Raw genomic sequence first — 26,252 nt, 5'->3', positions numbered from 1 at the left:
GAGATACTGGCATTGCTAAGCACTGATCAGGGGACTCTGAGCCAGTGTTACCAACTTATACAGGAGTGTGATGGAAATGACAGGTTTGGGGTCTGTGGTAAACAGGAAGCCTCCACCCTGGCCACTATCCTCAGACCAGTTGTCACTGTCTTCCAATTTTTATGTGAAATCTCCCAATTTTGAATTGTTGGCATATAATTTAAAACACACACTCACATACACATTTACACACAGACCACAGAACAGTTTTTTTTTTTTTTAAAGAAAAAAGAAAAATCTGTGTGTGAGCCTAACAAAACCAGTTTCCAGGAAGAGATTACCCAAGCTCATAAGCCCCAGGAGCCTGAAGGTCTCCCCAATGCACATACAGCCAGGGCTGCAGTAGAGGGGGCAGCGTTCTTCCCAGGAACTCAAACCAGCTGGGCTTCTTAGAGAAGGCAGTTCTCAGCCAGCAGGACTGTGTGGTGTGTGTGGTGTATACGTGTCACGTGGACATGCCTGAGTGTGTGGGGCCACGGGTCTTGTTTGTGGTGATCAGAATAGGACCACCTAGTGGAACCGGTATTTTTTCAGTGGGAGAGAGTGTGTTGTGAGGACTCTGGGTCAGTGAAAAATGTTCTATTAAATTATCAATAACTAATACACAACCCCACATGCACTCAAGGCAGCTTGTCATAGCAATAACCACTCAGCACTCTTGCCCCCACCCTAATATCCTGAACCCCACACTCTCCCTTTGCATTTTCAATTTGGGGGAAAAAAGACCCACCCAGCCCTGTCAAATGGGTGGCAGAATAGTGGCACCTCTGAGCCAGGCTGGTCCCAGTACCCTTCTTACCGTGTGTCTCCTCTTCCCTGCCTAGGTTCCTTTATCTGGGGAGGTTGGGTGCTGTCTCTGCAGTGGAGTGGGAGGAGCCGGAGTCACTGAGGCAGACAAAAGGAGCTATGTCAATTTATCTGAATGGGGTGGTCAGGGGAAGGGATCATGCTTAAGGGAGGATGTGGCTCTGATTCTGGATGGGGGTGCTCTCGCTATGGGGACACACATAATGTTGTGTCCTCTGCTATTCCGGGATTGATTTGGTACCTAGGGATGGAAGCATGGACCCCTAAGGAGGACCTGATGCCACTCCACCCCACTGAACCCCAAACTCCACTTAGATCTGGGACACTCCCAACCCCAGGGGCAGGAGCCAGCCTACCCCCATAGTCAGCCTCTGAAAGCTTAAAGCATCCTTCTCACTAAGGGAAAGGCTCCCAGTCTGAAGGCCATATCCCTATTGTTTCTCATGTACCACCTTCTGGGCTTCCTAGCCTAGGATGCCCCTGATTCTAAGTGCCCCCTTCCCCTAAGTAGAGGTGGGGGGAGGAATGAAGCCCCAAGTACTGTGGGAACCTTTCTAGATCTCCTCTCCTACTCCCTATTGCCGGCAGTCCCACCCTTTGTCCTCCCATCCTGAATAGGCTGGGGGAGTGGGGGTCAGCTGGTCTCACACACGCGCGCACACACGCACACACACATTCATTCTGAAGCTGCACACACACTTCATCCACTCATCCACTCTCCCAACAGCACCCTAGCAGCCCGGTCCGGAGCGCTTCCGGGCCCCTCTTGCAAGTTTCTAACTGTAAAGGGACTCCTACAGCCACATCCAGCTCGGTCCCCTCCCTGGGGACCCGCCCTACTCCCCACTCCGCCTGGCCCCTGCCTCTACCCTCGTGGCCGTCGCACCAAGAATGTACGTTCGGTCTTTTTAACCAGCTGCTACGCGGCGTGACCAGGGTACAGCCCGGCCTCAGTCCCAGCCCCGCGCCCCGCCTGGCGGGGACTTGGTGCCGGCCCCCGCGCCCGCCGAGCTGCCTGCTGCTAAGTACTTAACCTGGGTTAGCGCTCCCCGCCGCCCTGTTCCCGCGCTCCGTTCCGTTTCCGTTTCCCCTCGGCCGGTCCCGGCCCCGCGTCCCTGGCCCCGGGCCAGGCGGGGAGCAGTCGGGACTCGCCCCTCGTCCTGCCAGGGCTGCTGGCAGGCCCGTCGCCCCACCCCAGGTCCCGTTACCTCGCCGCCCACAGGGCTGCCGGCTCCCACAACTGGCCTTGCAATTGGATGCCAAAGAGCCCAGAGTTGAGAGGGAGCAAAGCTTTGAGCCTAGGTCTCTCAGAGCCACCCGACACCCCCTTTTTGTCCACACCCCAGTCTGCGTCCTCTGCCCCACCCCATCCACAAACTAAGGGCCCTGGGGGTCCCCAAACACACCCCCACTTCCAGCTCTTCCCCCAACCCCATCCCCCAAAATAAAACTCAGGGACCAACATCTGCTTCCTTTGCACTTGCTCCGTCGACCCCTCCCCCGACGTGGAGGGGCTTCTGTGGGGGAGGGGCGGGCTTCCGGGCCCTTAAGAGTTGACAGTATTGAGCGAGGAGAGGGGCTGTCCCCTGCCCCACGAAAAGTGAGACTGGCGGGATGGGGAAGTTCAGTCCCGGGGCCCAGCTGAGCTCCCTCCCTCCAGGGACCCGGGTATCCCCTTCTCGGCGTCGGGAGATAATTCGGGTGGGGGGAGGAGCGAGGGATGAGAAAGGGGCTGGCGAGAGGACCTTCCCGGAGGTCCCAAGTCCCAGCCGGTTTATTCCTGAGCCTCCCCCTCCCATCATAAATCCTTCCCCGACCCCCCTTTTTGTACTGCAATAAAACTGTAATATACGCTTGCACTATTCCCGACCCGGCCAGCATAAGCATGCACGAGAAACTCAAAACCACACACACACGAAGATGGGACGCTTTATTTTATTTTATTTTTTTCTTTCCTCTTCCTCTTTCTCTCCGGGGTGCGTCCTCCTTAGTGTACATAGCGGCGTCGGGGGGGCCCCCCCCGGGCCCGGGTAGAAAAGCATGCACTGAGCACCCCTGCCCCTAGATTGCGAGTACTGTACAAATCCAACACTTGAAACCGACACGCACACGCGCGGCGCCGCCACAGGGGTGGGACACGGACACGCACCCACGCGCACACGGCCGCGCACGGGCGGGGGTGGGGGCGCCCCGTAGTCACGCGTCGCTGTGCGAGGGATCTTGTGCCTTTTTAAGTCCCTGGTATGTTCATGCAGACAATCCGGAGAGCTTGTGTACTACCAAATCCTTATTAAAGACGCCTTCCAGGAACCTGCGCCTTGTCCTGCTTTCTTTCACCCAACTCTTCCTTCCCTCCTAGTCAATGCAGACCTCAATTCTGGGGGCGCCCGCTGGGCAGAGGGCAGCGGCTGGTATGTTGTTGACTCAGGGACTGGTGGGGTCGGGCCAAGTTCCAGGTCTGTGGATCTCCAACACCCGCCGAGGGAGGCAGGCAGGGTCTACTTGGAATTGAGTTACCCGACTGTCTTCTTTCATGGGGGGGGGAGGTAGTGCATAGACTGGTCTCTAGGTCCAACTCCAAATTCCCTGAGGAGTCCTGCTGTGATGTGAGATCTACTGGATTCCCCCACTGCTTTGTCCCCTCTCCTGCCTGGGAGAAGGGGGAACACTTGGTAGGAGAGAGCACCTAGTACAGGGATTGTGCAGCAGCTGCAGAGATGGAATGTGGGTGGAAGGAAGACTAAGGCAATGAATGACAGCTGTGGAACACTAAGGAGGAGAGAACAGGAGACAGACTGTAGAGACAGGCTGAAGGAGCCAGAGGGACTCTCCTTTTCTGTCCCCCCACCACCAGGAACACTGCAAAAGAAGAAAGTACCTCTCCTCTTTGGAACCAAAGCAAGCATGGTGCTTCCATCTGCTTGAAGGACCAGCCAGGGCTGTATTCACAACCCTCAGGGCGTTTTGAAGACACCCCACACACAGGGACACACCTGTCAGCTCCTGGCCCTGGGCCAGGAGGAAGGTTGGAGAGACTGAGGCCTGGAGGTCAAGGGTGTGAAGCCTGTGGGGCCCCAGCATGAGCAGCTATATTCCCACCTTTCCCTTCCCTGTCCAGAGTGCCCACCTGGGCTGGGTGACTCTTCTGGGTGTGGGTGGCAGAGTGGAAGAAGGACTCTTGGCTTGGCAGAAGTGGGTTTAGAGTGAAGAGAGGGCAGAAAAACAGGGGAAGAATTTGGGTAAAACAGCCATGTGGCCAAAGAGCTGCCAGAGGCTACTTGATTCACGGTCCCTTTCCTTTCTTCTCAGACCAGAGGACTCCAGCATGGTGGGGAGGTAGGGGGTGGTTCTCTCAGCAGTTTTGTCTTCCAGAGTGGAGGTGGGGAGGCAGACTGTGTGTGATAGCCAGTTTCTGAGGTCAACCCCTCTCAGGTCCTTCCCCTTCAACCTTGGGACTTTGGGCTAATGTGCTACACTGTCTGGGCCTGGCCGGGGTCCAGACAAGAGCTGCCCTATGCACCCTGTGTGGGCACTGGGATGCAGGTATGTGGAGTAACTGTCCCCAGTGTCAGTGTTACAGAAGTCAACATGGACTTGGCTGGACCCTGAAGCTGGCGGGGCCCAGACCTCAGTCCTCTCAACTGGGCTCAGTGGAGGGAAAGATGGGACTGGGGCGTTTACCCTCTTCAAGGGTCTCTGCTTGAATGGCCTGCTCCTTCTCCCCCATTATCCAACCCTTGCCAATTCTGCCTTTTGCTGAACTCAGTCCAAATCACCAGGGAGTTTTAAAACAGCAGGAGTTCTGGGCCTCAATGCTGACTTACAGATTTGGGGGTGGGACCTCGGGCTCTGCACTTTAATTTTTTATTTTTTGTACTGGGGATTGAACCTGGGGCCCTCAACCACTGAGCCACCTCCCTAGCATGTTTTACTTTTTATTTGGAGACAGGGCCTCACTAAGTTGCCTAGGGCCTTGTTAAGTTGTTGAGGCTGATTTTGAACTTTTGATCCACCTGCCTCAGCCTCCTGAGCCTCTGGGATTACAGGTGTATGCCACTGTGCCCAGTGGGCTCTGCACTTAAAAAAAAAAAAACAGAAATGCTGTTCCAGGCCAGGCCTGGGAGCCACATGATGCAAATTCTTTCACTGCCCTAGAAAGAGAGTAAGAAGGTCTGAGACTGGCCAGAGCTGACTGGCCTTTTCTAGTACCCAGCACAGGTGGGGTAGAGCAGTGTCATAACCGTGCCCTTCCCGTGGTGTCCTCAGGCTTCTGGGGACATCCAGAGGTGACTGACTGAGTGAATGAACACAACAAGATCAAGGGGCAAGAGCTCTCTGGGCACCCAGGGAAGGTAGGGAGAGGGCTAGGCTAACTGAGGAGGGAGGAGCCCGAGCCAGGCCTCTGTCCTTCCCCAGCTTGGGAGCAAAGCAGGGGGGCTTTGAAATAGAAAATCCAGCTTGTCTAGACTGCTGTGGAGAGGTACTGATCCTGAAGTCACAGTCATTTCTCCCAAAGGGCAGAAGGTCTCAATTCCCCTGCCAAGGGATGGGGTGGGAGGCCACTGAAGCACTGGAAAGAGTTCTAGGTCCTGGGCCACCTGGTCAGTAGGCTTCCTGATTTGGAACAGTATCCAAATCAATTCCTCTCATCAGGTCTTGGTGACCTGGTCTGGTTTTATGACAAGCAACTGATTTCAGTTCTTGTTCTTACTCTCTCCCAGGTAGTAGGAGGGGACGGCCTTGAGATGAAGAAGAGAGGGGTCAACCTGCAATCATCTACTGTGGGCACTGTGTGTGAGGGTCCCATCCTCTGGACGGGACTTCTCCGCAGCAATCCAGGGCTTGGTCAGCTGGCAGTGGAAAGGATAGTTCTAACAATGATGTCCAAGAAGTCAGCCATGGGATAGGGCAAACAGAGAGGTTCTTCACAGAAAGTGTGACCAGGTGCAGCCAAAGGACACTCCTGTTGGGTGGGATGTGTCTGGTGCTAGGAGGGCAAATTCCAAGCTAGGCAAGAGAGAAACATGACCAGAGCTCTGCATGTCCGTCTGTCCCTAGTTCTTAGTGCCATCGCCTCCCACTTACCCAGGAACTTACAATAGCCTCCTTCCCCTCCGCCAGCCATTTTCTCTAGCTTTAACATCCATAACTGAATGGGGCAAGATGCCCCAACATGAGACCTGGCACAGAGTCAGTACTTAACGTCTGCTAACCGAGTGAATGGATGAGTGAGAATGAATGAAGGGGATGGATAAAGAAAACAATTTCTGGGGACTTCCAGCCTGGATGTGGACAGGATAAAGTTCCAAGGATGTTCCTTGCCTGGCCCTTCATGGTGTGCTGGGGTCCCGCAGGGCCCAGGACTACCTTGTCTTGAATTACTCCCCCTCCCCAATTAAGTCCTCAAAGACAAAGGCGTGGATTACAAGGAAGATGGTGGCATTTGGGCAGGAGAAGACACAACCTTGGTAGATGCTTGGCCTTGGAGCTTCCTGCCTCACCCTCCACCAGCTTTGGTATTGGCATTGGAGCCCCAGTGGCAGAGCTTCTCCTGTTTCCACCCCACCCCCATAGGTGTGGGGTCCCACTTTTCTGAAGTTAGGGAAAGGACAGTGATTACAAACCAGACAGAGTAGAGTAGGGAATAGGAAGAGCTGACATTTACTGAGTTATCCGGAGGCCCACTGCTATACAAACTGGTTCATATAAGCATATATAGGATCACAACCTTTGTGGAGTGTCCATCATCTCATTTCTTTTTCTGATGTAGACATCTCATTCATCATGAAACCAAGAACCATATCTATCTTGTTTAACATTTGATCCACAGATTCCTAGCCTATAACATGGTAAACAGGACAGCACACATTCAAGGACCACTTTTTTTCTTGGTTCTAAGGATTGAACCCAGGGGCACTTAACCACTGAGCCACACGCCCAGCCCCTTTTATTTTTTATTTAGAGACAGGGTCTCGCGAAGTTGCTTAGGGCCTCGTTAATTTTGCTGAGGCTGGCTTTGAACTTGCAATCCTTCTGCCTCAGCCTCCTGAGCTGCTGGGATTATAGGTGTGAGCCACCGTGTTCAGCTTCGAGGACCACTTCTTAAATGAGTGAATGAATGAAAAAACCCTCCAGGGCTGGGGCTGGGACTCAGTGGCAGAGCACTTGCCTAGAACGTGTGAGACACTGGGTTTGATCCTCAGCACCACATAAAAATAAACAAATAAAATAAAGGCATGCTGTCCATCTACAAATATATAAAAAAAAAAAAAAGAAGGAGGGGGGAAGGAAGGAAGGAAGGAAGGAAAGACGAGCGAGCCCTCCAGGGGCTCTGTTTATAAGAGAAAGAACCATGTGAACACACGCAGATAGAAGATGTGGGTATACAAGTAGAAAGGAGAGAATCTTGAAGTCTGATTGATGGGTGGACAGGAAAGCTTTGTGGAGGAAGAATGGCTGAAAAAAGAGGAGGATTTTATCACATGAACAGAGAGGATTTGAGGGACCCCGGGACAGAAGAAACTGCCTGGGCAAAGTGTGAAACGTTTGATGTGTCTAGAGAAGTTCTGGCAGCATCAGAATGGCTGGGCCACATGGCAGGGGACTGCAGTAAGTGAGGCTGGAGAGAAGTTGGGAGCCAGAGTGGGTGTGGCTGGGGTTGTGTCAAGCCAAGGATGGGAACTGTCTTCTGAGGACTGTGGGATCCAATGCAGGTTTGCTATAGAGATTGAGAGAGTCAGATCTGACTCCAGGAAGATACTCAGGCAGCTCCAAGAAGGACGGATGGCAGGGCAGAGAGAGTTCAGGATGGAGAAAGCAGGCTGGGGAACCACAGGCAGGATCAGTGGTGCTCACGGGCTGCGGGGAGCAGACATAGCGATGATTCAGAGGGATTGTGGATAGACCAGAAGCAGGGGCTTCTGGTCTGGATGGGCTGTGTTCTGTTAGTTCAGGAAGACAGAGGCCCAGTGTATTCAAAAAGGCTAACAAAGTGCCAGCCACTGTCAACAACATCCCAGTGGGGAACAAAGCCCTGTCAGCCACAATGGGCCCAGTGCACTGTGGGCACTAGAGATGTTTGTGGACTGAGTAAGTCCACGATAGATTTGTGGGGTGAATGGGACCCAGGAGGTGAAGGAGACACAGCAGGTCCTGATAAGGTGGACTTTCTAGTCTGGAAGGAAGCAGACCAAGGGAGGATGTGGCCGGCATCTAAAAATCCAAAAAGAGGTTTGGCCATTACTTTGCCAAGGGCTCTGCATGAGACTTCAAAGTGGAAAACTTAGTTGAGTTGAAATCTATCTATGAGGGCTGGACAAATTCCTGGCTGACAGGTCAGGCCAGCGCAGGAGGGAAGAGGATTGGTGCTCCAGAGGCCCAGCCTGCATTTTTGAGTGACAGAGTACAGCTTTATGTTCACCCTCACTGAACATAGGTTCTGGTGACCATGGGCAGTCAGCTATCTGGCTGTAGAGAAGCTATTCCCAGGGAGGGATAGAGAGGGCTAGCCATCCATGGCCGGCACGGGCATGCCCCTCTCAGAAAGTGACACAGACTCTTGCCGCCCATCTCTGGGCCTGGTTTCCTCATCTCTCAAAGGGAAGGTAGATGTAAATTGTGGCTATGGTAACTTCTGGTTCTTGTTTTCTGCTATCAACTAAACTCTACAGTTGGCTCTGGGGTTTGTGATCCACATAGTGAAGGAAGGAGTGGGTTAAATGGAGAGGGCAGGGAGACAGAAAAGCCATTAGGATCAGGGTCTGGGACCTAAAGGGACCTGGAACTTGGACTCAATCATTCTTGAGAGATTTATTGAGCACTTACTAGGTGCCAGAGATCACTCTAGGGCCTGAGGATATAGCAATGAATGAAACGGACCCAGGGCCCCCCTCTGCAGACTCACTTTCTGGTGGCTGCACCTGGGGGCTGGGGGGTCTCCCAGCTTGTGGATGCAGTTGAAGTCTTCTCCAGGGAAAGAAGGTGTATAATCTCAGCAGTCCCTGTGTGTGCCCTTTGCAGGTGTTCTCTGTGGCACCCCCGTTTGAGATGAATGGCCTCCCGAGAGCTGTGCCTCTGAGCTTGCCCTACCAGGACTTCAAGAGAGACCTCTCCGATTACCGAGAACGGGCACGGTTGCTCAACAGGGTCCGGAGGGTGGGCTTCTCACACATGCTGCTCACCACCCCCCATGTCCCGCTGGCTCCTGTTCAGCCTCAGGCTAATGGGAAGCCGGAAAAGGAGGAGGAGGAGGAGGAAGATGAAGATGAGGAAGAAGAGGAGGAGGAGGAAGAGGAGGAGGAGGAGGAAGAGGACGAGGAGGAGGAAGAGGAGGAGGAAGAGGAGGAGGCAGTGGCCCTGGAGGAGGTACTGGAGCCCCGCAGTGGCTCTAGCAGTGACGGGAGCGAGAGGAGCACCGACCGGAGCCAGGAGGGGGCCCCGTCCACACTACTAGCTGACGATCAGAAGGAGTCCAGGGGCCGGGCCTCCATGGCTGACGGGGACCTGGAACCTGAGGAGGGCTCCAAAACGCTGGTGCTCGTCTCCCCTGGCGACATGAAGAAGTCGCCCGTCACTGCCGAACTGGCCCCCGACCCTGACCTGGGCACCCTGGCTGCCCTCACTCCTCAGCATGAGCGGCCCCAGCCCACTGGCAGCCAGCTTGACGTGTCGGAGCCAGGTACCCTGTCCTCCGTCCTCAAGTCTGAGCCCAAGCCCCCGGGGCCTGGAGCAGGGCCAGGAATGGGGACTGGTTCCACAGGGACAGCGGGTGTGGCAGTGACTTCCTCACCCTTCACCAAAGTTGAGAGGACCTTTGTGCACATTGCGGAGAAAACCCACCTGAACGTCATGTCTTCCGGAGGACAAGCCTTGCGGCCTGAGGAGTTCAGCACTGGGGGCGAGCTGGGTCTGGAGGTGCCTTCTGAGGGGGGCATTATGGAGGAGGGGGCTCCAGTGCCCCTGGAGAATGGCATCGCCCTGTCAGGGCTGGATGGGGCCGAGACGGAGAGCTGTGCCCTGTCTGGACCTCCAGGAGAAACACCCTCAGAGGTGGCCACGGACTTACTGCCCAATGGCCCAGCCTTTACTGACGGGCCAGTCCTAGCATCATCCCCACCAGAGCCAGGCCCTGAGAAAATGGCCACCATCTCCCCCAGCCGCCATGCCAGACCAGGCCCTCGCCCCAGGAGCCGTATTCCTGTCCTGCTGTCTGAGGAGGACACAGGATCGGAACCCTCAGGCTCGCTGTCAGCCAAAGAGCGGTGGAACAAGAGGGTCCGGCCACAGCAGGACCTGGCACGGCTGGTAATGGAGAAGAGGCAGGGTCGTCTGCTGTTGAGGCTGGCCTCGGGGGCCTCATCCTCCTCCAGCGAGGAGCAGCGTCGTGCCTCTGAGACACTCTCAGGCACGGGCTCCGAGGAGGACACGCCTGCCTCAGAGCCCGCAGCAGCAGCAGCCTTGCCTAGGAAAGTCGGGAGGGCAGCTGCCACCCGGAGCCGGATTCCCCGCCCCATCAGCATCCGCATGCCCACGCCTGCCGCAGCCCAGCAGCCCCCAGGCAGATCCCATGGTGCGGCCCCAGCATCTGACACAGCCATCACCAGCAGGTGAGAAACCCCTGCCAGCCCCAGGGTGGGCAGAGGGTGACCACAGAAGCCTCTACTAGTAGGGGCTTCCCCAGAGCCAAAGCCAAGGTTAACCTTGGGCTATGGAAGATTCAGGAGGGACCCTCAGCTTTACTTCCAGTCTACTATTTCCCAGCTGTGCTGTCTCACTTTTGATTCAGTTCAGTCCTGTCCCTGGGCTCAAGGGAGTTTAGCTATGGTGAGCACATCTGGAGAGGGTGCTAGGGAGGTCAGGCTTAGGAAAGGTTGATGGGGACCAGCGGGGTTCACATTGTGAACCACTGGGGCATTTGAAGCAAAGGATAAAGCCCAGAGCTTTGAACAGTTGGGAGAAAACACTATTTTATATTAATACAAACACAGTTTATTTCAGATTAGCATGAGCATTTTAAAGATGAAACTGGGCCCTCAAAGAAAGCCTGCAGCAGGCTCTTTGAGCCCAGCCTAGGGGTGTGAGACTCTTAGGGGTCCTGCCCAGGAAGGAGGGAGCACCAGGGCTCCGTTTACTCTTCTGTGTCTGGTCTCTTCAGTCTCATCTGGCTCTGGGGATGCAGGACTCAAGGGATGCAAGCCTCTAGGGACGAGTGCCACCAGCATTCTGAAAATGTCTCTCCTTTTTTGTTTCTTTGCCCTCTTCTTTTCTGTTGCCTTCCTTCTGTCCTCTGATCCTCAAACAGGCTCCAGTTGCAGAAGCCCCCAGGGTCGGCCCCTGCTGCTGAGCCCCGTCCCAGTTCGAAACAGCTCCCAGGTCGCGGTCCTGGCACAAGGCGAGCCCAAGCCACCAAGCCCCCCGCGCCCAGCAGTCCTGGCCTCCCCACCTCGGCCCCACGCCATCCCAGCGCGTCCCCACGGAGCCAGTCCCTGTCCCGCAAAGAGAGCCCCTCCCCCTCTCACCAGGCCCGGTCTGGGCCTCCCCCACCCCGGGGTGTCCTCCAGGGCCGAGCCCAGCCGGATGGCACCCCTACCCCCGGGGGAGCCAAGAAAGGACCCAGAGGGAAACTTCAGAATCAACGCGCAACAACCAAAGGCCGGGCGGGGGTCGCGGAGGGCCGGGCCGGGACCAGATAATGACGCCCGCGGCTCTCTTCGGCCCCCAACCCTCACCCCGGCCCCCCGCCCGCAGCCGGCCACACTGGAACAGCTTCCAGCACAGCCTTACGCGCCCGATGCGCGCCCCAGCTTCCCGCCTGCACCTGCGAGGACGTGCGCGAGCACACGTCGCACCCTTCTGGCCCTGCCAGGCCAGGGGAGGGGAGTAGCTGTCTCTCCTTCCTCTCTCCGCGTCCTCCCCTCCTCCTGCTGTCCCTCTGCCCGGGCAGGCTCATGACGACCCCTCCGCCCGGGAAGGCTCAGCCATCCCCCACTCACACACCAGGCCCTGGCTGCTCTCCATGCTCCCCAGGGGTCTCTGCTTACCCTTCCTGCAGCATCTTCCCTCCTTCCCTCTTCCAGTCAATGCTCCCTCCCTCCACGAAACAGCCTCAAATTCCAGAAGTGGAGACTCCAGCCTCCCCACTGTCTCCTGTGGTGGCCAGGGAAGGCCTCTCAGCTGTCAGCCCCATGGGGTTGGGAAGGTGGGACCCTGGGGCCATGGGTATACTCAGGTGTGAGGGGACTGCTCTGACCTGCCCCGAAGTCAGCTCCATCCTGGGCAGTGGGCAGGTGATTCTTGCAAGGGGACGGGGTTCTTTGTACATTTGGAGTGCAGAGACCCCTATCCTCCTAAACTTGGGTGGGGCCATGGGGACACAGTGGGAGGAGTGTGGGCTGCTTTCTGGGCAAGTGTTTCCCCTTGGAAATTTAGACAAAGATTTTAAAAAGGTTTCACTCTCTCTCCCCCTGTTCCCCTGATATAGTACTGCTCAGGACCCCTTCCCATCAGGAATTCCTTCCTGCCCTCTAATTTCAATCCTGCCTATTGCAGTTTCAGCCAGCTCCCATCTCTCCTGAGTTCCATGCAGGTGGAGAGTGGCTATTTATCACCTTCTCTGCTCTGGCCCTTTGGAGATTCAAGGTCTGGGTTCTGGTTGGGTCACTCCCTGTGGGGAGTAGGCTGGGTCAGACATCATCTCCCCCAAGGGCAGAGGGAGCAGGAACTGGTCGACTGACAGTTGGTCCCTGGAGGCAGACCGTCCCTTCTAACTTTCCGATTGTGTACTTGTGTGTTGGGTCTCTAGCTCATGCCCACTCCTCCCAGCTCACCCTTCATCCTGTCCCTTCTTGTCCTAAACCCAGTCCATGCAGTGCCACTGCTCCGTGGAGCATGAATGTGGGGCCTCCTCCTGGGTTCTGGCTCCAGCATAGCTCATCCCACCTCATCATGAGCCTCAACTGCCTACCTGTGGGGCAAGCAGCCCACTGGCTGCTGAAGAGACAGTCAACCCTGCCCATCTGGGACAGGGCCCCGGCAGGGCTCCTCCATCCTCAGCACCTATAGACTCTGTCCCCTGGCCTGGCCCCTCTGTCCTTCCCTGAGCCATAGAGAGCAAGCCAAGATATTAGGGGGAAGAGGAAAAGAGGCTTCAGCCTGCCCCAGAAGTCTGGCCACATCCAGCCACCATCACCCAGAAGGACACCTAAGAAGAAGCTGGCCCAGGAGCAAACTGGTGGTGCCAGTTGAACTCCCTCATGGAGAGTCAGCAGGCTCAGGCAGCTGCTTCCATGCCAAGGGGGCACTTTCTCTGCAGACCAGCCCAGGGGAGGACACCACAGTGGACAGTTTTTGAGGTCCATCCCATGCTGATGCAGAAGCTTCCAGAACACTCAGGAAAACCTCTTCAGACACAGCCCTTCTTGTCAACCTGAGGCCCTCCCAAGGCCCTCTACCACCCTCTGGGTCCAGCAGAGGGGGTGGAAGAGGGGCCACTCCTTCCCACCTAGAGCTTCTCTGAATGACAATCAGCTCCTGCCAGATGGGAACCAGGGCAATGACCCCTGGTGCCCAGGCCCTGGACCTGCTCCTTGCTACCAACCGAACTGTGAATGTAGGGCCCCCAGCCTCACCTCTGCCCTAGGATCAACAACACCCTGGATTGGAGTTGGGAGAAAGAGGGTGTTGAGAGAGCCCCAGGTCCATCCCACCCCCAGCTTCTCCCAGCACCAGAGCTGGCTGACAAAACCCAGTCTGCCCTAGACCTCCCTAGGGCACCCAACCGACCTCAGGCCTGGCCTCTGAGTCACTGAATGTTACCAGGTAAGGTAGGAGGAGGGAAAGAGCCAGTGTGGGGGGTAGGGGTGTGGCTAGGGGACTGAGTCTGCTTCTCTCCCTAGGAAAGATCCAGGGAGATCCACACCTCCCAGTGCCCCCACCCTCAGCTGCTGCCTCTTTTTCCCTGAACATCCATCCCCTGCATCAGGCCCTCCAGGTCTTGAGTTCCTCCTCTATAAGAGTGTTACACTACCACCGCCACCATACCCCACTTCCCCCACACCTCCCCATCACAACCGCCTATGTCACTGGCTCTGATGTGGGGTGTACTCACCTCAGAACACACCTCCCCTCCCCAGTCAATCTATGTGCAAAGGGGGCACAGGAGAAAGGCCTTGCCCCAAGTACATGGGCTTCCTCCTCCCCAACTCCTTGAGGGGCCTGGCTTGCTCCAGGAAACAGCCCTGTGAGTGTTGTGGGGAGGGACAGGGAGTTGCCCACCCTCTACTGTGGGAAGCCACCGAAGAATGTTTACATGCCAAACAGAATGTAACACCTCTCCCCCACCCCTCCCCAGTCACTGCATGGCCTCTGCCTATTCCAACCCATCTATCCCCGCCCCAACACCCTGGAAGCCGCTGTCATGATTAGATCGGGTCTCGGAAGGGAAGTAGCCATTACACCATTAAAAAGCCTGTGGACCTTTCTGTTGGCTTGGACTCTTCTTCCCTTTGGGCAGAGGGAGGGCAAAACCCAAGCCCTGGGAGTGGGGATGGGCAGGAGAAAAGAGGACAGGTTGGTGGGTAAATGGGCAGGGACTGTCCTGGAAGCTGACACTGTCTCTACAGAGGAGGATGGAAGCTCAGGATGGATACAGGTCATACAGGTGGAAGGAGACTGTCCTGTTAGCCTCCTGACAGCAAAGCTTGGACTTTCTCAGCCCCTTGGTTACCTCTGCTGAGGGCCAGAGACTAAATCTTGGCTTTGTGCAAGAGGGAGGGAGGAAGAAAGAATTTTCATTGCCCTAAATGTAACAAACAAAAAGGAGAGTGTTGGGAAAACCACAAAGTACAGCAGCTCACAGGCAAGGTTATTATAGCAAAACTTGTCAAAATCACAAATGAACATAGCCTTTGACACAGTGTCTCCACTTCTAGAAATTTACCCTAGGGATGTACTTGTACACACACTAATTACGTGTGTCCAGAGTTATTCACTGAAGCTCTTTGTATTGCACCACAGAGCCTCACCTGTAATTCCCAAACCCCCAAAGTTCTGAAAACTGGGAATTTTTTCATTAGATTGGTACAAACTCACTTGATATCAAAACAGGACAGGATGGTTTATAATCTTTATTAATTCCACTTATCATACATGTTTTCAGTGGAAATATGAATGTTTTTGATTATGGGGCACTGCTCTAGATTCTATTAGGGTATTTCATAATATAGGGAATATGCACTGAATTACCTTTTCTTTCTTTTTAAAAAAAATTATTTCTGTCTCTGATTTGGATAAGAAACTGTGGACCTATAAAATAACCGTTCCACAGCACCCTAAATGTTCATTAATTGGGACTGGACAACAGAGCATGGCCCATGCATGTGATGGGGACCCCAATCATGGGGTACTATGAGACTCTAAAATGGAAGAGGCAGCTCTTTATATACACTTATGGGCCAGTTTCCATGACGACAGGATATGGTACAATTCTTTGGGTGGAACAGAGCGTGAGATGAATCAGCAGTCTCTGGTCACCTCAGGAAGAGAGGACCCAGGTAGGGAGGAAGCTGTACTGTTGGGTGTGCTACCTTTTGCATTTTGAATGCTAAATTCACTTAGGAGTGGAACTTTCACCTAGTGAATGCATAAACGATTTCTGTCCCAAGCCCAGGCTCTGTGTAGCACTGGGATGGCAGTGAGGGGGAAGGCTCAGGCTCCAAAGCCCTACTGTCTCTGAGGAGGCCACCATGGTGTCCTGGGACCGCCTTTTTCCAACACAGTCACTAGTGGGGTCTAGGGTCTTCAGTGGGCCCCCCTGTGCTTTCACTTTCCTTGTTTAAAATGTCAAAATCAGGAATACTTGTAGTAAATGCCAGAAGCATATAAAATAAAATATCAAGACCCCATCCATGAATGCAACTCTTGTGAACAGCTTGGTGTATATCATTATAGATCTTTTTTTATGTTTATAATAACTCTTCTGTCTATCCATATATGTAAACATTTCTTATAAATAAAAAGGAAGCATATTATACCTACTATTCTGAAATGTGATTTTATGCCTAACAAAGTCTTGAAATACAGGGCCCCCCTCCCCTTTTATCTTTTTTTTTTTTTTTTTTTTGGTACTGGTGATTGAATCCAGTGAGTGTTTTACCACTGAATCACATCCCCATCCCTTTTTATTTATTTTTTTATTTTGAGATAAGGTCTTGCTAAGTTACTTAGGTCCTCACAAGTTGCTGAGGCTGGCCTCAAACTGGCAATTTTCCTGCCTCAGCCTCCCAAATTGCTGGGATTGTAGGCATGGGCCACAGCATCCAGTTATCCCAACTTTTTAAAGTGAACTTATTGAAATATAACTTACATACCATTCAATTCACCAGTTAATATTACTATTTAATGTTTTTTTTAGTATTCATAGAGTTATGCAACCAATTTTAGAGCACTTCCAGGGCTAGGGATGTGGTTCAGTGGTATAGCATTTGCCTTGCATGCCTAAGGTCCTGGGGTCAATCCCCGGTATTTCAAAAAGACTGGGAAAAGAACTTAAGCAAAGGAGCACAGGTGACCAATAACATTTCCATCAACCCAAATAGAAACTCTACCCATTAGTAGTCATCTCCTTCTCCCAGAAACCCCTATAATGCTAAGCAATCACTAATCTACAGTTTATTTTCTTGCAGTACTGGGAATCAAACCCAGGACCTCTTGCATGTCAGGCACACACTGTAACACTGAGTCACATCAATTGATGTGACTATTTATCAATTGATTTGCCTATTTTAGATATTTCATATAAATGAAATTTTATAACTCATGATCCTTTTGCAACTGCCTTCTTTTAAGTGCACTTGCTTCACATGTATGAGGCACTGGGTTTGATCCTCAGCACTATATAAAAATAAATAAACAAAAGTATTGTGTCTTCTAAAACTAAAAAAAAAAAAAATGTATTTTGTTCTTTTTTTTTTTCTTGGTAGTAGGGATTGAACCCAGGGGCATTCAAACTAAACCATATCCCCAGTCCTTTTAATATTTCATTTAGAGAGAGGGTCTTGCTGAGTTGCTTAGGGCCTTGATAAGTGCTGAGGCTGGTTTTGAACTTGAGATCCTCCTGCCTCAGCCTCCCAAGCTACTGGATTTACAGGCATGTGCCCATGCTTGGCCAGGCAATTTTATTCTATTTTAAAATTTCTTTGATTATTACTGAGATTGGATTAATCAATGAATGCCATGGACTCTTTGTTTATTATTTATTAGTCAGTAATTCATTCACTCACCCACTTAGTCAACTAATCTTGTAGACTATTGCTGAGACCCACGTACACCAGAAGCTATGCCAGACACTGAGCACTGAGACAAAGCACAGCATGTTCTCCAGCAAGTGGGTAGAAATGACCACTTTACACGTGGTAAGTGCTTTGATACTGAAGGTCAGGGAGGAACTCCCAGCCTAAACTTGGAGCATCAAAGAAGAACCCCAATGTATGTTCTTGGACTGAATTTCGAAGGCCACACAGGAGTTGGGCAGCTGAAGAGGAAAAAACAATGCCTAGCAGAGGGAGCAGTGTGGTGGGTTACAGGTGGGAAGCAGGAACTGAAGGGGGAACAGGACCAGGCCCGGCCTGGACAGGCCATGCCAAGAAAAACAGCATTCTAGGGTGATAGGAACTGTCCATCCATCCCCCTCCCAAAGAAACCTGAGACCTCCCAGCCACTGTTCACTTTTTAGGCCCAGCTTGGCTGTCAGGGACTGCCCAGTGCCCCACAGTGAAGACCTGCCTAGCCCTCGGCACACCTTCTCCCCACTCTCCCCTAGAAAGACATTTCTGCTCTGTCCTGTCATCAAAGATAGTCTGAAGACAGGCACCCAGAGAAATCAACAGCATGGGCAAGTTTACACACTCAGGATCTTCATGGGGGCCACAAGACCAGGGACATTGGGAAAAGTTTTTGTTAGTAGAGAGGGGGGCCCTGGAGGACACCCTGGAGAAGAGACACAATCATGGGAATGTGGAGAGAGAGGAGCAAAAGTATAAAGGCTTTAAGTGTAGGAAGCAAACGCAAACAGATTTCATTGTTTCTCGCAGGAACTTATTCTTCCCCAAAGCCTACTACTTATATTACAAGTCTAGAGGTAATTTCAATTAAAGAATTATTTTTCCAAGGCTTCTTTTCATTCAGTTAGGTATATGTGAAGGTCTCTAATTTGGCATCTGAATTCAAAATTGGATTCCCAGTTTGAAGGGAGTGGAGGAACAGTCAAAAATCCAATCAAACCAGCTCTTAACTGTTTTTTGTTTGTTTTGGTTTTTGGTTTTTGGTACCAGTAATTGAACGCAGGGATATTTGACCACTGATCCACATCCCCAGCTCTATTTTTTGTATTTTAGACAGGGTCTCACCGAGTTGCTTAGAACGTTGTTTTTGCTGAGTCTGGCTTTGAACTCACAATCCTCCTGTCTCAGCCTCCTGAGCTGCTGGGATTATAGGCACGCGCCACCTTGCCCAGCTTCTTAACTGGTTTTTCAGAGTTGATCTGTCCTCTCATACTCAGTCTATGACATCAGAGAGTGGCCAGCCACATGAGGTGGAGTCAGGGAATGGGATAAAGCCAGTGGTGCAATTATTGCTAAATTGTTTTCTGTAGAAAGGGGCTACACATTTATATGTGTATACTAGAAGCTAATATAAAGAGAGAGGTGACCATTGTATGATTGTCAGCTATTTCTGATATTAAAGGAGGAGAGAAAGTTCCACTGTGTACATTAAGGCACACAGCCAATGCCCAAGATTAGCCTCATTAACTGCTCTGTGTAAGAACCTTAGATTATTCCACTGTGGAGCTGCTGGATGGGCCATGGAGATGAGGTGGCCAAAAACCTTAACTTCTCAGGAGTTGCAAATGGTTATAGTATTTTATACTATACTATAAAATTAGTATAAATAATATGATCATATAGAATTAAATAAGTGAGGAACCAACAGTGTGAAGGGTCACAAGTGGGTGTGAGTGAGAGAGACAGAAGGTATTTCCTTTTGAGCTGGTCTTCAGGGAGTCTAGGCACCCACCAGGTGAATAATAAGGAAGCTAGTGCTACCCAAGGATCAGGGCTGAGGTGTGAGATACCAACTGGCTAGTGTTTGGAGAACTGGAGGGAATGGGGATCCTGGGGAGGGGTCAGAGATGGACTGGTGAGTAGGTGGTTTGGGGAGTAATATGGGCCAAGCTGAGGGCTGGACTTTCACCTTCTAGCAGTAGTGGCTGGTGGAATTTTTTAAACATGGATCAGATTTGCATTTTACAACGCACATTTTGGGGTGCATATGTGTGTGTGTGTGGTTTGTGTAACTTATCTTAACTCTTCTATAAATTCTCTAAAGGCAGGGACATGCCCAAGATACCTCTGAACTCTACAGAACACCTAGTCTGCTCCAGAGTCTCTTACTATTATCACCTTCTGTCACTACCACCACCCTTTTTCTCTTGCCCCCCATCACTGCCCCCCCCCATGCCTGTCAGCATCACTGATTTAGCTCCTTTCCTAGAGCTTTTTCTAGGAGCCAACTTGAAGCTGACCAGAACATCTGCATTTGGCATCTCAGGTCAAAGGCAAGAGCCCTAGAATGGAGTCAGAGTTCCTGGTCCTCCACCAGCGGATCCCCATCCTGTCGTGTTTTCTTCATCTGTTCAAAGTGGGAGCTAGATTAAATGAATGTTTTTCAAACTCTCTCTGTGTGTGTGTGTGTGTGTGTGTCTTTTCTCAAAGAACACCTTTGGAATTTCATTTGTTTAGAATCTGGAGCTTAGAAGTCCTGGAACACAATTTAACAACATTCCATACCTGCCAAATTGGTGTTTGGAGAATCAGATCAGAATAATCTGACATTGCTGGCTTCTTCTCCTTTTGCTACAGGGGCCGTGAGTGAGAACTGAGTGGAAGCATGAGATATCAGATTGAGCAAGTCCTGGGTCTCAGGATTGCAGGCTCCTCTAGAAGGATCTTGGCAAAACTCCTCGCTCCCCACCCCTCCAAGAAGTCATCTGGGAAATTCCTGGAAATAAGAGGATGGGGCAGGCAGGAGGGATCCTATGCATGGGGAGAGCTCCTGAGTAGAAGTAGGAGTGTGATGAGTCTGGGACCCACAGAGAGGCCTCGTTGCCCAGTGCAGTACCAGGTGCAGCTTAGGTCAGGACATGAGGAAGCCTATGGCTCAACAGAAAGAACACTTCACCTGGTGAGGACCCAGCCTTCAATCCTGAACCCTGGGCTGTGGGTCAGACTGTGGCTGCAGCTGCAAAGAGATAAAGCTGACCTAAAGCTTTGTAGGACAAAGGGTACCCAGGAGAGCTGGAACCAGGCCCCAGGGTCCTCCTCTTCATAGGAAACCTTAAGAGCTCAGCTGACTAAGAGACTGAGGCTCACCTCTGCACACCCATCTACCACACCCATCTACCCTGCTGGAGTGGCCCAAGGCCACCTTTCTTGAGCTCTGCTGTATAAGTGCCAGAGCTACAGAGTCAGTGACCTCTGAGCAAATGAACAGCAGCCCCTCCCCTCAGGAATTAGGCCAGAGAGGAAGTGTCCTGGGTAGACGGGAGGGCCTGGGTCTGGGTCAGCCTCTGAGGGCTGGATTCTGGCTGTCAACTCTCCACACATCAGTCCACCCACCCCCACCTCCATAGTCCAAAGGTCCATGTGGTGAGCAGGTTGAGCTGTGCTAGGTACTACAAAGGGAGCCTGTGTCAGGACGTCTGGTGGGTGGGCAGCATGGGCTTTGAGGAACTGCTGGATGAGGTGGGTGGCTTTGGACCCTTCCAACTGCGGAATCTGGCACTAATGGCCCTGCCCCGAGTGATACTACCCCTGCATTTTCTCCTGCCTATCTTCCTGGCTGCTGTGCCTGCCCACTACTGTGCCCTGCCTGGCACCCCTGACAACTTCAGTCACCAGGAGGCATGGCTGGAGACCCACCTACCCCAGGAGCCCGATGGCAGGTTTAGCTCCTGCCTCCGCTTTGCTCACCCCCAGACTCTCCCCAACACCACACTGGGGAGAGAGGCACCGAGTCCTGGGGAGCTGGAAGGAGAACCCTCAACCGTGCCCTGCTCTCAGGGCTGGGAATACGACCGCTCAGAATTCTCCTCCACCATTGCAACTGAGGTATCCAAACCCGGAGGGCAAGGGACATGAGTGTGATGAATTGCCATTTCCTTGGGTAGTAGCTGTGTGGGCATAAATTACATTCCTTTACCTCTTAGAATCTCAGTTTACCCATCTGTAGATAGGGTCCATGGACTGCAGTAAGAGGCCCATCCTCAGGAGCTGCTGTTATCTTTCATGTTAATTAACACAAGAAGTTGGGGCAGAGACCTGAGAAGGGATGCAGTGAGGTGAAGAAACTGCAGAGGCCTTGCTTCTGTTTCCCTCCCTCCCTATTTTCTGGCTAGGTCTGAGGTTTACATAATCCATCTGGAGGAGGAGGGTGAATGGAAGCAGAGTTTCCCTAGGGGGACTGGGGACTCAGGACTCTTGTGTTATAGTCAGGGCCCTCCATGAGAAGACCCTGAGGCTACAGGAGGAGTGAATTGTTGGAGGGGGGTATTTTCTGGCATAGAGGTATCTATCAGAAGTCCCCAGAGTCTGGAGAGGGTCTTAGACCCATATGAGACCCTTGTCTGCCTGTTTTGCAGTGGGATCTGGTATGTGAACGGAAAGGCCTGAACAGAGTTGCATCCACCTTGTTCTTCATTGGTGTGCTGATGGGGGCTGTGGTCTTTGGATACCTGTCTGACAGGTGGAGTGCGGTGTGGGATGAATGAAGGAGAAGGCTGGGGGGGAACCCTCTTCCACTAGCTGGGGGTATGGGCCTAGTCTACCTATGTCTTGGAAGCTTCACAGGTAGCTGACCCTGTACAACCCCTTTGCAGGTTTGGACGGCGCCGTCTACTGCTGGTGGCCTATGTGAGTACCCTAGTGCTGGGCCTGACATCTGCAGTCTCAGTCAACTATGTCATGTTTGCCATCACCCGCACCCTCACTGGCTCAACCTTGGCTGGTTTCACCATTATTGTGTTGCCACTTGGTAAAGCACTCAAGGGAAAGGCAGGGCCTAGAGGGCTGGAGGGAAGTTGTCAGTGAGTCAGACCAGGCGGCCCTTGCTTATTGTCTTCCTGTCTCTGGTCTGGCCTTGGGCCTAGAGCTGGAGTGGCTGGATGTGGAACACCGTGAAGTGGCCGGCATCCTGAGCTCCACCTTCTGGACAGGAGGCGTGTTGCTGCTGGCTTTGGCTGGGTACCTGATAAGGGACTGGCGATGGCTCCTGATGGCTGTTACTTTGCCTTGTATCATAGGCATCCTCAGCATCCGGTGAGGAATAGAGGCAGTTGGGGAGCGGAAGATAGAGGAAGCCAAAGTCAGAAATTAATCAGAGACTAAGATTTGAAGACAGAGAGACAGAAGGATGAAGGGAAAAGAAAACCAGTAAGTGACCAAGAGACAATAAGAGACACTGAAAGAAAGACAGAAAAAGAGACCAAGAGAAAGAAGATGGCACAGGACAGTGAAAAACAGAACAGGGCAGAGAGAAACATAGATTTAGAGACAAGAGAACCAACCAGTGATTGACAGAACCCAGAACTGAAAGACAGATTCAAAGCAACAGATGGTAGACACAGTGAGAGAAAACAAGAGCAAGGAGAGACAGTGACAAAGACAGAGTCAAGCAGAAGTTGAGGCTGACCCTTAAAGGAGTGGGAATGGGGCTGGGCATCATGGGAGAGCTCAGACTGGAGGGGAGGGTGGGTATTTCATTCATGTCAGTATGTCTTTCTCCTTTACCCTATGCTTTCCTGCCACCTGTGGGACAAGTGGGTGGCTAGTGCTGAGAGCTAAGGTCTTGAAGGTGAGACCATTTCAGTTGAGTAAGGAAGAGACCCAGGCTGGGGGAGCTCCAGGCCTGGGTAAATAGCATGAGGTGACTTTTATACTGGGCCTCATCAATTGTGGAGGGCTTGAAAAGTAGATGACATTCCAGACAGAGGGGACTATGTGAACATCCTAGAGGTTGACAGCTCTAAAATTCCCAAAAGGGAGATGTGGCTCACAGTACCAACTTTCTGGCTAAAGAGCCTCCTGTCTGTCCCCTAGGTGGGTGCCTGAATCTGCACGCTGGCTTCTGACTCAGGGCCGAGTGGAGGAGGCCCAAAGGTATTTGCTCCACTGTGCCAGGCTCAATGGGCGGCCTGTGGGTGAGGACAGCCTGAGCCAGGAGGTGAGAGTGAAGTTAGTGTGTGTGAGCATGCACACTTATGAGAGGGGCTGTGTGAAGTGTCCCTCCCTGGGGGCCCACCATATGTGATAGGAAAAGCCCTTTCCAAACTCTTTAGGCTGTCCTACCTGACTCAGATGGGTCACATCTTTCACTTGGGGTCCCCCCTTCTCAGCTCCCATGTGCACCTCCACCCCCACCACTGAGAGGGGAGAAACAAAGACAGTGAGAGAGAGAGAGAGAGAGAGAGAGAGAGAGAGAGAGAGCGCAAGAGCAGAAAGTAGCACATACCCACCATGCCCAGTTGAGACCAACTCTATCACAACTTCACTGTCTTCCCTCATCAGGCCCTGAACAAAGTGTCCACGGGGGAACAGGTGGTCCCAAGACCCTCCTACCTAGACCTATTCCGAACGCCACAGATCCGGCACATCTCATTGTGCTGCATGGTGATGTGGTAAGGGGGCTGACTTGGGGCTGGTGGAGGCGGGGCTAGTGGAGGGAGGGGCAGACTCCAGGCCTGTGCTGAGTATGAGAAGAGTGACAGATAAGAGTGTAACTGTGGAGGGCCGAGGGTCAGTCAAGCTGGGGTAGGTCAAAAGATGAAGTTAGCAGCGGTCACGTGGATCTGAATTCAGGTTCTAGCTCCTGTGTGACCTTGGACAGCTCCCTTTTGTAAAACCGGCTGCGGTTAGTTGCCATGCCTCAGGGTTGCTGTGAAGATTAGAGTGAAGGCTTTTCGGCCACTGGCACATGCTGCACCCTCCGGTGTTGGGGGATTATGGGTGGTGGGGAAGGTCCCAGGCACCGGCGATCATCCTTCTAAAAGATCAAGTCTTCCTGAGATGAGGACAAAGGTGCAATAAGGGCCCTTGGAAGCACTGTAACTCCTTTCAGGTTTTCAGTAAACTTCTCCTATTATGGCTTGAGCCTGGACTTGTCGGGGCTGAGGCTGAACGTGTACCAGACGCAGCTGCTGTTCGGGGCGGTGGAGCTGCCCTCCAAGCTGGTGGTCTATCTGCTGGTGCGCCGTGCGGGGCGCCGGCTCACGCAGGCCGGAGCACTGCTGGGCACGGCCTTGACCTTCGGCATCAGATTGCTGGTGTCCTCGGGTAAGCCTGTCCGGCAGACGGTGCCTGCCTCAGATCCCGCCTCCTGGACACGAAGCCCCGCCCTCCCCCGGAGCTCCGACTCTTCGCCAGTTAGGCTCTGCCCGGTGGGCTTCCCATTCCCGGGGAGTTTTTGGCATTCCAACCTCTCACTGCCGACCCCCCCCACCCTTTCCTTCAGAGACGAGTTCCTGGAGCACGGCCCTGGCGGTGATAGGGAAAGGTTTCAGTGAAGCCGCCTTCACAACTGCCTACCTGTTCACTTCAGAATTGTACCCTACAGTGCTCAGGTGAGGGGAGCCCGGAAGCAGGGTTCCCAGGCAGCAGATCTGGGGACGGGACTTGTTAGTCACGCGCCTTAACTTGCACTCTTCTGCACACTGTCCATCCGCCTCTGGATTCTTTACACCACACCTAGAATGTAGGGCTGGTCAGGGCTTTGTTTACCCAAATCTAGGAAGAGGTGGGGCATCAGCCGGCAGCGGGGGGGCATTTTCTAACTGTGACCGTGAGCCAAGTCAACTTCTTGGTGCCTCAGAAGAAATCCATCACAAAGAAGCCCCATCTACCATCCCATCTCATTCATGGCTGGTGAGGCAGAACTGTCCTTGGGGATTCTCTTTACAGAATTATAGGGCCCCTTTCAGCTAGCTATTGGCAGATGGGGTAATGAGCCTTACAAGCATCTGGCTTAGACTTGAGTCGGCTCTAACATCACCACAGCGACTGTGCAAGCTGCTGACCTGACCTTCCTCTTTCTTCTACACTAGTCTATCCCATTCTGATAACTTTTCTTTTAGTGGTACCTGATTGGTACCGTGTATAAATGGGGGCCCCATCCTCTGGTGGGTGCTGGTCTGGGCTCCTGGCCCCGGGGTGGGTGGGAGCTCCTAGCTTTCTTAGCTGTCTAGAAAGGTAGCAGGGCTTGCTAACTCAGGAGGGGAGCCTTGTGAGGCATGGCTTCCCAGCAGGTGTGAGAACAACCTGCCTCCCTCATCCTCTCTCTGATCAGACCAACAGGTATAGGGCTGACTGCACTGGTGGGCCGACTGGGGGGCTCTTTGGCCCCACTGGCAGCTTTGCTGGATGGAGTATGGCTGTCATTGCCCAAGCTTGCTTATGGGGGCATTGCCCTGCTGGCTACCTGCACTACCTTCCTGCTGCCAGAGACGAGGCAAGCACAGCTGCCAGAGACCATCCAGGATGTGGAGAGAAAGAGGTGTGTATATGTGAGCATATGCAAATGGATGCAGGTGCTCAGGATTCAGAGGGGAATACATTTGCACAGGTATACTTGGTGCATGTATAAGTGTGTGCACATGTGTTTTAGGGTGCATGCTCTATGCACTTTATGTGCATAAAAGTGTTGAGTCTATACATGTGTGCACACTACAAGCATGTGTGAGAGTCTCTTGTGGGAGTACATGTGTTTGTATTCCAGGAGATGGAGAGAGCCCTGGGCCAGTCTGATGGGACAGGCTGGAGTGATAGGCTCCAGAACTAAGCCCCATCACTATTCCTGACTCCTTCCTCCCCAGTGTCCAACCCGGTCTTCAGGAGGAAGAGATGCAGGTCCAGAACTGAGTGGAATTGGGGCAAGCCCTCCAGAGAAGGTCTACAGTCAGGGGCTGAGAAAACAGAAGGGCAGGCTCTTGTGACCAGAGCTGGGGGCATCAAACACTAGGGATGAAGTTGCCACTGATCCCCTCTGCCTGTGCTCATCCAGTCTTGACTATTCAGCTTCTAGCAACAGGACAACTTTCCAGAATGCAGTGGATTGTTGGAGATTCTAGGCACCCATCTAATGGCTGGGGGAATTCTGTAAATAAAGGTACCTCTTGAGTTGGGGCAGCAGTGAGGAGCTTTGGGAAGACCCCTGATGGAAAGCCACTAAGTTGGTCCTGGGCTCTGATCAGGTTTGCCACTGATTTTCTGTATGACCAGGGGCATGTAGCTTTCCTTCTCGGGGCCTCAGTCTTATCATTTCCCAAATGGATAATGAAACCTCTTAACAGACTTTACAAGATC

General features: G+C 52.7%; 2 protein-coding genes across 2 annotated transcripts in view; both read left to right on the top strand.

The window, feature by feature from the left end:
• The window catches only part of Ttbk1 (tau tubulin kinase 1), a 36,238-nt gene extending 24,701 nt beyond the window's left edge, over positions 1-11,537 (top strand). The window contains exons 13-14 of the mRNA XM_027950534.2: positions 8,866-10,451; positions 11,147-11,537. Coding sequence (XP_027806335.1) covers positions 8,866-10,451; positions 11,147-11,537 — 1,977 coding nt within the window. The remainder of the gene's footprint in view (positions 1-8,865; positions 10,452-11,146) is intronic.
• A 9,078-nt stretch (positions 11,538-20,615) lies between these two features.
• On the top strand, positions 20,616-25,728 carry Slc22a7 (solute carrier family 22 member 7). The gene is made up of 10 exons (XM_027950471.2): positions 20,616-21,008; positions 21,539-21,642; positions 21,776-21,930; positions 22,046-22,214; positions 22,995-23,118; positions 23,463-23,572; positions 24,013-24,227; positions 24,406-24,514; positions 25,237-25,477; positions 25,666-25,728. Exons 1-10 carry the CDS (start codon positions 20,616-20,618, stop codon positions 25,726-25,728), a joined length of 1,683 nt encoding a protein of 560 aa, XP_027806272.1.
• Positions 25,729-26,252: the final 524 nt, after the last annotated feature.

This window comes from Marmota flaviventris, chromosome 6, assembly GCF_047511675.1.
Source record: "Marmota flaviventris isolate mMarFla1 chromosome 6, mMarFla1.hap1, whole genome shotgun sequence".
In the NCBI taxonomy this organism is placed as follows: Eukaryota; Metazoa; Chordata; class Mammalia; order Rodentia; family Sciuridae; genus Marmota; species Marmota flaviventris.
This window is presented reverse-complemented; position numbering and strand designations above follow the sequence as displayed.

What these genes read in the sequence shown, in the direction of transcription:
- Slc22a7 (XM_027950471.2), top strand. Translation starts at nt 20,616, where the DNA reads ATGGGCTTTGAGGAACTGCTGGATGAGGTGGGTGGCTTTGGACCCTTC. An exon ending in TTTGGATACCTGTCTGACAG is followed by an intron (nt 21,643 to 21,775) that starts GTGGAGTGCGGT and finishes ACCCCTTTGCAG; the next exon opens with GTTTGGACGGCGCCGTCTAC. An exon ending in AGGACAGCCTGAGCCAGGAG is followed by an intron (nt 23,119 to 23,462) that starts GTGAGAGTGAAG and finishes TTCCCTCATCAG; the next exon opens with GCCCTGAACAAAGTGTCCAC.